Source organism: Osmerus mordax, chromosome 13, assembly GCF_038355195.1.
Source record: "Osmerus mordax isolate fOsmMor3 chromosome 13, fOsmMor3.pri, whole genome shotgun sequence".
Classification (NCBI taxonomy): domain Eukaryota; kingdom Metazoa; phylum Chordata; class Actinopteri; order Osmeriformes; family Osmeridae; genus Osmerus; species Osmerus mordax.
The window spans coordinates 3,625,580-3,637,656 of NC_090062.1; the positions used below are offsets into that span (position 1 = coordinate 3,625,580).

At 49.2% G+C, this 12,077-nt stretch overlaps 1 protein-coding gene across 2 annotated transcripts in view; it reads left to right on the forward strand.

Annotated features, from left to right (window-relative positions):
- dennd2b (DENN domain containing 2B) overlaps positions 1-10,722 on the forward strand; it is a 44,808-nt gene extending 34,086 nt beyond the window's left edge. For both annotated transcript variants that reach the window (XM_067248762.1, XM_067248761.1), the window contains exons 15-20: positions 6,192-6,369; positions 7,811-7,852; positions 8,023-8,134; positions 8,467-8,706; positions 8,990-9,076; positions 9,242-10,722. In XM_067248762.1, coding sequence (XP_067104863.1) covers positions 6,192-6,369; positions 7,811-7,852; positions 8,023-8,134; positions 8,467-8,706; positions 8,990-9,076; positions 9,242-9,276 — 694 coding nt within the window. In that variant the 3' untranslated portion in view covers positions 9,277-10,722. The remainder of the gene's footprint in view (positions 1-6,191; positions 6,370-7,810; positions 7,853-8,022; positions 8,135-8,466; positions 8,707-8,989; positions 9,077-9,241) is intronic.
- The last annotated feature ends 1,355 nt before the right edge of the window (positions 10,723-12,077 follow it).

Below are 12,077 nucleotides of genomic sequence, written 5' to 3' on the forward strand. Positions count from 1 at the left end.
GACAGGATGCAGCCCAAACTTAAAGGAAGTGATGTCGTGTAGTCCTCAAAATAACTTCAGATTTGCACTTACTTGTTGCAGCAGTATGGCTCAGCCTGTGCACTTTGGCTCACCCTAATCGACGATGGCAGATGTAATTCCCTACCGGAGCTGCTTGCCATTCACCCGACTCACACACAGCTAATAGCAGCCTCCCATTGTGGTTTTGACGGTTGGGGCTTAACGGGTTTAGCATGCAGCGAACTGTTACATTAATCGGCAAAACCATCTAGGACCTTCCCTCTGCTATGGACTCAATCAGCCTGTCAGCCAGCCAGCCATTCATCCAGCAAGCCAGTAAGCCAGCCAGACAGACAGCCAGACAGACAACCAGCTAGTTTGTCACTCATCCAGCCAACCGGTAAGCTTGCCTATCAGCCGGCCAAATAGATAGCCAGCCAGCCAGCCCATCATCCTGTCATCCAGGCATGCAGCCAGCCAACCTGGCAACAAGTGTTGATGGGGATCCAGAAGTGGGTCATGGCTCTGCCGGGGGCCAGGGTGCACTAACGGCCGGATGGGGTGATAAGATGGAGCAGGAGGGGGGGGGGGGGGGGGTGTTCTCCAGGGAGCTGGGGTCCTAGCAACAGTCTCAGCCTGCCAGGCTGAAGGGCCTTCTAGAAGAGGCTGCTGTCGTGATGGTGGAGCAGGGGCAGGGTGCAGGTTTTTTTTTTTGGGAGCACTAATCTCTCCACATATCAGAGGACAGTTTAAACAAACATCAGTGGGGGCAGTGACTGCGAGGGGAAGGAATGCACTTCCTGTGTGCGCCAGTGAGCGACTCCCCCCCTCCCCCCCCCCCCCCCCCCCCCCATGGCTTCCCTGTCACCGTATGACTGATGGTGCCACGTTCACTCCCTGTTTACAGCAGCTCTCTCCAACCCCATGGACACTCCGCCAACGCAGCCCTGGTCGTCATTCTGCCTTTCAAACGAATCCTCCTAAACACACGATGGTTGGCATTACAGTCCCGGCTTTGTTTTCAGCCCACTGCCTGCTACACAGACATGATGAGAAGGGGAACTGTTTATTATCGTAAATGGGAAGACTGATTTGAGAGCTGCACAGCCTCTCTACTCGGTTGTAGAATTGGTCTTGTTTAGGCATACTGTACTGTCATTTGAGTAAACTGAACGCTGGGTCTCTACAGAGCTCCCATAGTATGACTAGCAGATCCAAGACACTCGGATCAGTCTGGCTATTTTCACTCAGACCAAAGTTCTGTCCTGTTCAGTGTCACATCTTCATGAAAAGCCTACTGCTGTTGTGTCTGTGAAAACCTATTCATTATGTAAGCTGCTACGTATCAACGCCTACTTTGTCCATGAAAAGGGCGGTTCTACCGACTTTTATGACTTGACCATTCAGTTCCAACTCAGCTTTAGAACGAAGAGACAGGAACAACTAAATGTCCTCGTGGATTTGCCTCCCAGAGAAAACGGAGTCTCTTTAGGATTGAACTGTTGATGCAATATTCGCTATCTTCTGTTATAGTTCGACATCCTTCAAATGTGTGTACAATACTGGATGTTTAAATGGCCCTGCTCCCACTCAGAACCAAAACCTGGAGAGCTGCAGCTTTTTCTGGGGCCCGAGACCACCTGTGATACAGAGGCTCCAGTGAAAACAGACAAACACTGGTTAGGGCCTCCCTTGGCGGCGTAATGTCGTGTTGGGGGAGACCCTCTCGTCCTCTGATAAAAGAGCTGCTCCCAGCAGACCATTAGCATGCAACCCAAACCCAGAATGCCCTGCCACGAAAACATGATGTACGACCGTCCCTCCTTGTAATGTATATCCAATAGGAGCAGGATCTGAACGAGTCCATGTTAGGAAATGTGTCTCTGTGAAGTTCATGGACTGTACTGTATAGCCTTAACCCTTTATAGTGTGCTCTATGGGGGACTACAGGCGTCGGGATCTTGGTTTGCTTTCTTACAACAGAGTCATGGTGCCTGTCTTTCAGAATCTCTTTTGAAGTTCATATGCTGCAACATGTCTGATATGAAGCAGGTAGACAGTGACTGTGATCAGATGATGATTCACTATAATAACAACTTTGAAGCCTAATTAGATGATTTCATCACTGGCTGCGTCAGCGTGTAACGACTTAACTCGATTTACCTGAGTCCTGACTCGAGCTGGGCTCTCTGCTGGGCCGTGCTGTGTAAACAGTGACAGGAGCGTCTCCCTCTCTCCTTCCCCGTGACTCCTAACGACTCGCCCCTTATCGTCTCACTGCCTCTCTTTTTCCGACTCTCTGCATTCTCCCTCTCTCTCTCTCTCTCTCTCTCTCTCTCTCTCTCTCTCTCATTCTCTCTCTCTCTCTCTCTCTATCTTTCTATCTCGCTCTTTCGTTGAATTAACCACCAGTTAGAGTTCAGACTGAGAGATCACGTAGGAGGTGTTGGATTGCAGAGGTGCGCTAATAGGTGGCTGTTCCTGCGGTATGTGCGAGGCCCATGTTAGAGGAGACGAGAGCACGGAAGGCACGGTGTATCCACGTCGGAAGAATAGAGCCGGCACATGAGAGCGAGTGGGAGAGGGAGCGAGAGGAGAGGTCAAGAGAGAGCAAGATCAAAAGAGAAGGAGAGAAAGGTGGCCCCGCGGGGGAGGGGCGCAGAGGGAGAGCGGCGAAGGAGAGAGCCTCGCTCGGTGAATTCATCAATCTTTTGTTTTCTGAAAGGCAGAAGCCTTGTCAACTCTCCTGACCCACTTTTTCCTTCCGCGGCTGGTTCCTCCTCCTCGACCCCCCTATCTGCCACTGCGGCGCACACAGGACTTTCCTTCGGACAGATGAACAGAGATGGTAATCACGCTCGAAGTACGCCGAGCGTTTCTCCCACACTAAATGATGACCTCGCTCATAGCTCGCTGTAAATAAACACCATCTGTTTCGAATAAGTGCGAGTTTTACTGGTACGGTGTCGAGCAGAGCACTCCAGGCTCCGACAGCCGTGTCTGTGGTCCGTGACAGGACGGTTGTGACCCCCGTCAGAGCCTCAGCAGTTTGTTACATTGTGTTAGTCTAATCAGGGAACAGGCTGTACCGTTGATTTAGTACCTTATTACTGCCGAACAGGGGTGTAAGCTTGCTGTGCAGCGCTGGCAACTCACCAAGACAACCATCAACAACTTAGCAGGTTCCCTGTGTGGCTTCACATTCGACGGTGGGCTGGAACACACTGGAAACCCGTGTGAGACGTCCCCTTTGACGAAGAGGAGCTCAAGCATGACCAGTCTGGCCTGCTGACTTTTCCATTACTATTGTGCCGTATTCGGAAGCACACACGCGCGCGCATACATACATAGATCCACATGCTGCAGTGCTGGAAGGAGAACGACTTGATTTAATTCGGGCGTGATTGCGGTTTGACGAAGAGCATGTGTCGGGTTGCCCCTTGGGAAGGCCGTTCCCCCTGTCGAACAGCTTCCTGTGCAACTGTTCTTGAAGGGGAGTCGGAGAAGAGGCCAAGATGGTGACTGTAGATCCTTACAGACAGGAAGTGAGGGAAACCGTTTGGGCTCTATAGGAATCCAAAACATTTAGCTTGGGGATAAATCTGTGTATATATAGAATATCATGTATTTATCCTGTGAAATGTTATTCTTTTCCCATACAGAACACCAGATAGAAGGTTCCAGAAAGCATTTTTGGCCAGCTATCTTATGTACATTGATACTTCAATGGTACAACATGCAGACATTAACCCCAGAGCTCTGTTAGCCTGCTGGGGTCAGGAAGGCCTGAGGCCTGGGTCCTGTGCGCTCCTTCACCAGGCAGGACTCAGCCAGGAAGAACCAGACAGACTGAGGGCCTCTCTGTTGTGCTGCCATGTACCTGCGGAGCACGTGTCGATGCAGACCCAGCCGTCTCTTATCGCTTCGTCTGAAACTCGGACTGTCTCCCTGCACCTGTGTCTCCTGACAGGCCTAAGCCTCCGTTTCCTGCCTTTCCCGGGGAACCTGCTAACTCAGCCCCAGGCCCAGAACCAAGCCCACGACTCCCTATGCGCCATGCTTAGTTCACCAAAACCCAACACAAGTCTGCCTGCTCAGAGTTAAGACCTATCCAAGCCAGGCCGTGGAGGTTCTGTCATGACCTGCACACCTAACGTCTGCCATTCATTTGTCTTTTATTTTATTTTTCTCCTTCTTTCTTCCTCTCCTCCCACAGTGGATGACTGGCAGCCCCGGGCGCTGACAGTGTTTTGATTGCGAGTTCACCTTTTTCCCAGGAGCTTGTGTCTGGTGACTGAGTGTAAGTGATCCTCTTGGTATCAGAGCTGCGCTGGGCTCTGTCTCGCCTGTGGCCAGGCTTCCAGGAGCTGTGGCCCATCAGTCCATGTTGGAACACGTCGAACCCAGGAGACAAGGTCTGGTCGGAATTACGAGCCGCTCCTCAGGCAAATAGGAATCAGACGGAGAGATAGAGGGTGTGGGTCTGCTTTATGTTATGGCTGAATAAGACGAGACTTGCATTGACTGTACTGTCGAGTTCCTCTGCCTATGGGGTTTTACCAGTGCGATCTCACTATGTATACTTCTTTTAAATGTTCTGTTAAATGTTTCATTTAAGTTTCTTTTTGGAACACTAGTCAGGGTTCTTTGGTCACGCAAGAAACCATTGTGTGTCCTCCTGTGCGTATCTCTTGCGTCCCCACACCGGTTGTGATTGGACGTAGACAGTTTCAACGTACTGTAAACGGGAGTAAACGTGTGTTTTCTTGAACGTGGCCTCTGCTGCGGAGCAGAGCAACCACGGAACGCTCTCTCTCTCTTCCTCGTGAAGAGAGCGCGTTTGGTCTCCACAGCGCTCCACGGCTGGTCTTGGTCCTGATCCATCAGGGTCTGCGGCGGTGGAGCTGCTTGTTCCTGCTCGTCTCCTTGGTTTATTTTCCCCGGCCTCATGGTGTACACGGACTGGACCGTGGGGTTGAAGGGGGGATGGGGGGCGGGGGTGGAGGGTCGGTCACTGTCAACAAGCCCGGGACCGTGAGAAAGACGGCGTTCTATTTCGGATTTGGTGTCGTACCCCAGCTGTTGAAACCCAACTTGTGCCGGTACGTTTTTTTCTTCCTCTTCCCGAGGAACGTCGTCCTCGTGCGAGACGAACTGACGGCGGACACACCGGCTCCACCTCTGAGGGGGATGAACTACGACCTGCGTGTCGTCCCGTGCTGCCTGGACCAGCCGCGAGCGGCCCGTGGATCTGGCCTCCAGCTGGGGTTTGCGGGGAACTGAAGGCGTACGCTGCCGGTTGGAGACTTATAAACACGAGCTCTGAGGAGTCTCAGTCTCCACCCGTGGGGAAGCCTGTCTGCCTTCTGTCCCACCGTGCAGGCTTCTGACTGTCTGGAGCCTTTTTCCCCCTCCCCTCCCTCCCTCCCTCCCTCCCTCCCTCCCTCCCTCCCTCCCTCCCTCCCTCCCTCCCTCCCTCCCTCCCTCCCTCCCTCCCTCCCTCCCTCCCTCCCTCCCTCCCTCCCTCCCTCCCTCCCTCCCTCCCTCCCTCCCTCCCTCCCTCTCCTTTCTCTTCTTTTGTTGGGAAGAAAGAACAGCCTGTTGCAGATGGGTTTCAGGCCGTCCCTCAGACCAGGAGGAGGAGGAACATGGTGTCGAGCCAGGGTGCATAGCTGCGCTGGTTCACCTCACATACACAAAAGTAATTGTTTCAAGGCGAGGAGGATCAGGTTGTCATTTCGTTTTTCCTGAAGAGGATTGGTTCTCTTCTGAGGCTCACTGATGAAGTCTTTTATACTTTTATAATCAAAAAGGAGATAATGAGCTCTTGAAAATAAATAAAAAATAAGGGTTACTCTGTTCTTCTTCAGGGACACATACAGTAATAACATAAACCGTCCCTGCATCAGTTGTCTCTTCTGTAATCACCACAGACTGTTGTTTTGGGAGGGCTCGTTTCAACAACACGAGCTACCACTCCCCACGGACAGCTAGCAGAAAGAGCCTCTGTGCAATCTGCTGGAAAAATCTGCCATCCCCATGTTTTCCCACAACACTGTTCATATCTAGCCGTTACGGCCCCTGCGGTGCTGCTGTTGTGGGAGTGCGAGTGTGACTGATGGTACTCCTACTCTGTCTGTTCCCTCCCCACCCCCGCCCTGCCCTCTCTGCCCTCCACCCCCACCCCCCAGCACCCTGTCCAGCTGCATCCATGCGGTGGTGGCCCTGCTCTACCCGTTCTCCTGGCAGCACACCTTCATCCCCGTGCTGCCTGCCTCCATGGTGGACATCGTCTGCTGCCCCACTCCCTTCCTAGTGGGCCTGCTCTCCAGCTCGCTGCCCAAACTCAAAGATCTGCCTGTGGAGGAGGTGGGTACTGTCCTTGTCTATCTGTGTGGGTGTATGGGTTTGTATGTGTGTGTGTGTGTTTGTGAGTAAGGATGTCTGTGTGTATGTGTGTGTGCTTATGGTGTGTGTGTGTGTGCATTGTCATTTCTGGCGGGGAGTGAATAGACAATGTAGCTGGCCGTAGAGACAGAACTCAAGGAATCTGATAAATTGGGACAGCTCACGTGACTAGGCCCTGCTCCCTTCCCCCGTCCAGGGAATCAACTGTCAACTCTCTAAACATGGTGTCCCTCCAGCAAGCGTGTTTACGCTGTTCTCACCAACTTTACCCCCAAATGTGTTTTCATTTTAATGCTGTGTAGCCAAACTTGACATGTCAGAGATGGCTTTGAACCACTCTAGATTCACTCGCGCATTGAGCAATAGCATTTTGTTTGGAAAAAGACTGGCTCAAAGTTGAATTCTCCCAGAAAGCCCAATGTAACATGACCCCATTCTATGTTTTGCTGCCCATGAACCCTGTAGCTTCCCTGGACTGAGCTGATGGGATTCTAAGCACTGGCTTCTCAGTATTGAGCTGTCAAAGTTCAGGCCCTGTAGCCTGTCATGCCTGTCCTGGCCTGCAGCACTATGCTCCCATCCAGCAGAGCCGTGGCTAAAGTCTGACAGGACATTGACCCGCAGTTATGTGTCACCAATTAGGGAGCTAGAGGGAGAACGAGAGAGAGAGAGAGAGAAAAAGAGAGAGGAGGAGGGTGAAGATGTCAACCTCCAGTTGGCCCTTCATGACGAAGCATCTTTGAAGCTGAGGGATGCTGCATACTGGAGCTGAGGGTGAATGGAAAAATCACTTGCGTCCATTCTTGTTAAAGTAACTGCTTCTCCTCAGGGCTGGTGTTGGGGGGAGAGTGTTGCTGACCCTGGTCAACGCCCTCCCCGAGTGTTACTGGCCTGGACAGATGCTTGAGGGCACAACCTCAATCTCAGTCCTGGCCTTAGCCCTAACCCCCAATCCCAGCCCGACTCTGGCCCTAGCCCCAGCTGGGGTTCTAGACTCTCTAAGGATAAACCTAGGTTTTGGATCTCCATAAAAAGTTTAGCAGGGGCAGTCAGCCTAGCTTTCAGAGCCCAGCTCCAGTCCATTAACCCAGCAGTAAAGGCAGCGTCTGCCCCAGCACACCGGCCGTGTGGTGTGTGTGAAAGACATGCCTAACGCAGTCCTGTTAATGGCCTGTCAACAACATCTGTTGTCGGTTTACATGTGTCCTTATGTCGCTGATAGACTCACTTAACATTCCTAGAGCGTCCTTCGGATGGGTTTAAAGACTTGTTCTACTGCTCTTCTCCATTGGAGGAGATGGGCTCACACTGTCCTGAACATGTGTCACCAGTGTACTGTATATAACACTTTCAGTGGGACTGTATAAAACACTAACAATGGCTTCTCCTTGTCCCCCTCTAGGCTCTCATGGTAGACCTGGGAACTGACCGCTTCATCAGACAGGTCGGTCAAATGTCCCATGTACCAGGGGGGCAGTTGGGTTGAAACTTCCATATACCTCAAACTATTTCTTGAACACTTAGACTTCCAAGCTGTTGTACCACGTGAACGGTGATATATTATCCGGGGTTCTGTTGTTTACCATTTCTGAAACGTTATGAATTGGTTTCTAGATGGATGACGAGGCCTCACTGTTACCAAGGAAACTTCAGGCGGCTCTTGAGCAAGCTCTAGAGCAGAGGAACGACATCATCAATCAGGACTCTGACAGCGAGTCGGACGAAGGTGAACAAGTGACAGATCATCCTGTCATCCGGCCAACCAGATGTTAGACATGTTAATTAGAGTAACTGAGAACTGGCCAGGATTCAAGTCCTGCGAATAGGAGCATGAGCTGCAACACACTCATCTTTTGTAGACACAGACACACAGCTGCAACACACACATCTTTGGAGACTCACGTTGGCCCGCCGGTGTCTGTCCGTGGGCTGACGGGAACTGGATGGGGCGACGTGACCTCCCTCTCACCTGTGTGCGACCGAGTCACAGGTGTCCACAGCTGCGTTCACCGCCAACAACCCCCTAAGTCAGCTGTCCTCTCTCCTCCTGCCCCACAGAGTGCAACTCCCTGAACAGCCTGGTGTCAGAAGCCTTCATCAGGTTCTTCCTGGAGACCATTGGACACTACTCCCTGTTCCTCACTCAGAACGAGCGAGGAGAGCGCATCTTCCAGCGCGAGGCCTTCCGCAAGTCTGTGGCCTCCAAGAGCATCCGGCGGTTCCTGGGGGTCTTCATGGAGTCCCAGATGTTTGCTGGCTTCATCCAGGACCGTGAGCTCAGGAAGTGCAGGGCCAAAGGTACAGCAGGCCTCCAAGTTCACAACAAACATCAGTGGTTAGATTTGTGGTTGTCAGTAAAAAAAAAAGATTGTATTGTAACAAAAGTTCCTTTTTGGGTATAATATGCCTTGACATTCAACTTTCCCCAAAACAGTAACCTTGAGATGACTCCCTTAAATCTATGTTGGTGCTGACCTCTTGTGGACAGACTGTTTACTGCGCCACTTGACAGGGGAAACTGGAACTTTCAGTTCAGTTCTTAGTGACTGTGAGTTCATGCTTTTGTTTTTGTTTGTGCCAGGCCTTTTTGAGCGGAGGGTTGAACAGTACCTGGAGGAGCTACCAGACACCGAGCAGAGTGGGGTCAACAAGTTCCTCAAGGGCCTAGGTGTGTACAGTTAGCTTTTAAAATGTTTTCTTTTGGCAGATACTTTGATCCAAAGCAATGTACAAAGTAAAGTAAATTTACAAGCACAGGTTGTGCTTAAAAAATCTTTATATCTCCAATGAAGTGTTATCAACGATATGATACATCTTTTTTTTTTCTTTTCAGGAAGTAAAATGAAGTTTCTTCACAAAAAGAACTGAGGATATTTTCTACTGTACGTGCCAAATACCAGACCAATAGACCCTGTGGAACGACCGACTGCAAATGAACAACCTGACACACCAAGACTGTGTACTCTATAGAACTACTCACTCATTTGTCAATGTGTCGAAGAATGGTCCAAACGTTTGTACATATGACTTCACTGTTTCACTGTTATCACTGTGTGTGATACCCTCCCGTGTAGCTTGGACTTTGGGTGTCTGGTACCCTTGTCTATGAAGCTAGTTCTAGAATGACGGTACTGAGTGAATTTGCCTGTGTTCCAGAGTAACCACTGTCATCTAGTCAGACTGACTGAGTGAATGTGACCCTATGTGAGGTGGATGTATAGTTTTCCATGGATCTGCCGATGATTTTCTATTTGACATCGGCGTAGTCCTCTCCTCTGCTGACAGAGCTGTACAACCGCACGGCTGGACGAGAGGCTTTTGTACATGCATTAACATATGAAGAAAACGACTGTAAATGTTCAAAACATGCATCGCTTTGTAAAATTCAGTAATTAAACATTCATACGACTTCAACGAGTTGGATTACTCCGTTCGAACACGAGCAGCACAATCATTTCACCATGACCACACTTTTTCATCTTTTACTCTCAACAGCAAAGCCTCTCACTTTTATCTCAACTAGCTCCTGCTGAAGAATTTGACCATGACTGATACGCCGCTTTGCATACCGAAGAAAACATTTCAGAAGAAATGTGAGGCCATACAACTATGATGATTTGTCTCACAGTGTTACATTTTGTGGACTGTTATGTTGGCATTGTATTATCAGCTCCTCGGTATAATGTAACTCTTAACTGTCTGGAGATAAACGCCGGAACTGTCTGCCGCATACTACCCAGAATGACGACCTTGAGGCAGAACTGCTCAACAAGGTCAGCTGTTTGTCAAGGTAACCTGTGGGCCAGAGGGCCACAGTCCTCTTTAAAACTCGACCAACCTCTCACACATCGTGCCGACCTAACCTCAGCAAAACAAAGTCCAGCGACAACAGGCTTCCTGCATCATGAACAGCCCCAGTGCCAGGATCTGACTTGAGTGGTGGTTACACATGACAGTAAGCCTCGGAGTCTGAAGAGCTAATAACAGCATGGCAGTGACAGCCACCAGAGTGATGTGTGAGGACATAATTAGGTTACCAGCAGCATGTGGCGGTGCTGCAGTGGCAATCCGTGCCTTTTGGGACTCCACCATCCCACCAGAGGCACACTAGTGATGGTTGGGGGAGGCTGTCATAGAACCGTCACACTGTGAGACTGAGTGATTTCATACCATTTGGCACAAAATGTAATAGTGCAGGATGGAAATATCTCGCATATCTAGAATGGAATAACATGCATATTCTGTATTCCTGAGGGCCTATGAATGTATTTCTTGGTCTATGAATGCATTGCCTGAGGAACCCTTGAAACCATCTGTAACGATGTTTTACAAATACACCCTTAAAGGTCAAATCAGGAAAAGGCCTGTTTGTGTTCCTGCTGGTTTACAAGAAGAGACACTTAAGTGTGCACTTACACAACAAGTTCAAGGTGAAACTGATCTCCCATCTCATTGTCAGCCCACGCGCAATGACCCTTATGATCTCTCAGTTAATTTAAAAAACATCCAGTAGAATAGTCTTGCTGGCTACTGGGGATGGGCCGGGGGGAAATGTTTGTGTTGATGGTAAGTGTTCATCATCACAAGCATTCTATCGTATAATTTTCATCTGCAGCCAGTTTGAATGACATGGCGCAATATTAACTCCTTAGAATGTATCCAGAATTCAGCTAGAGAAAACAACACAGATTGCAGCGTCTCACTTGCCCGAGAGAGCGATTGTAACAAGTCTCACGATTAACTACGAGACTTTGCATCTCCCAAATTTGAGCTGGACCAAAGAGCGACATCCGATGGGGAGATGCTACACTGATGCTCAGGTCAAGGTAAAGAACTCCGCGCTTCGGTCATACGCACTTGACATTTTTAGCAGCCCTTTACAGACCATTGCACATTAGGTTTTCTCCTACACTCCGATCTAAAACAGAGTCAGATGCAAAGTCATTCACCTTTCTATTCACGCTCATGTAAATGTATCTCTGTATTTGGATGTTTGCATGCTGAGCTGTGTGCAACGTAAGCGTTAAAGCCGAGAATAGAATAAGGAGAGATAGTTTCTGAGAATATTGCTTAACGGTCGTTCTGCCAAAGCGAAAGTTAAGATGTGCGAGGTATTGCAAACAAAAGCTTTTTCGCAATTCAACAATACATTTAGATTTTACAATTTTAACGGTATATGAATCACACATGATAGGCTAAATGTTTTGGGCGTAATGAATGAAGCAGACTTTAGGTGCGGCTCTTTGGAGTGAGCCTTTTATATCATCATTACGGATAGTAGGCCTACTTTAATAGTGAAACTATGCAATCCAATAACAGTTTAAGATACCATGCATTTTGAATGACATTTTGATTGCCTCAGAGAATGCGTCAATAAACTGCAGCTACACAATTTTCCTATCCAATTTTAAAATCAGAAATTCACCTGCGTCTCGTCAGGCAGTATGGATATGAAATAATTCATTGGGATATTTCCACATTTAGCATTTGTTTTTGGGCTTAACTTATTTCCTTGAAAGAGTGAAGGTTTAGAATAATTAACAAACAAACATAACAGGTTTCAGTACCAAATGAACTGTTGGGAATTATGTTTAACATAGAATACAATTTCTTATATGTTATGTTTTCAGTGTCATTGTTAGTTTTTGGAGCCAGTTGTGAATACAATC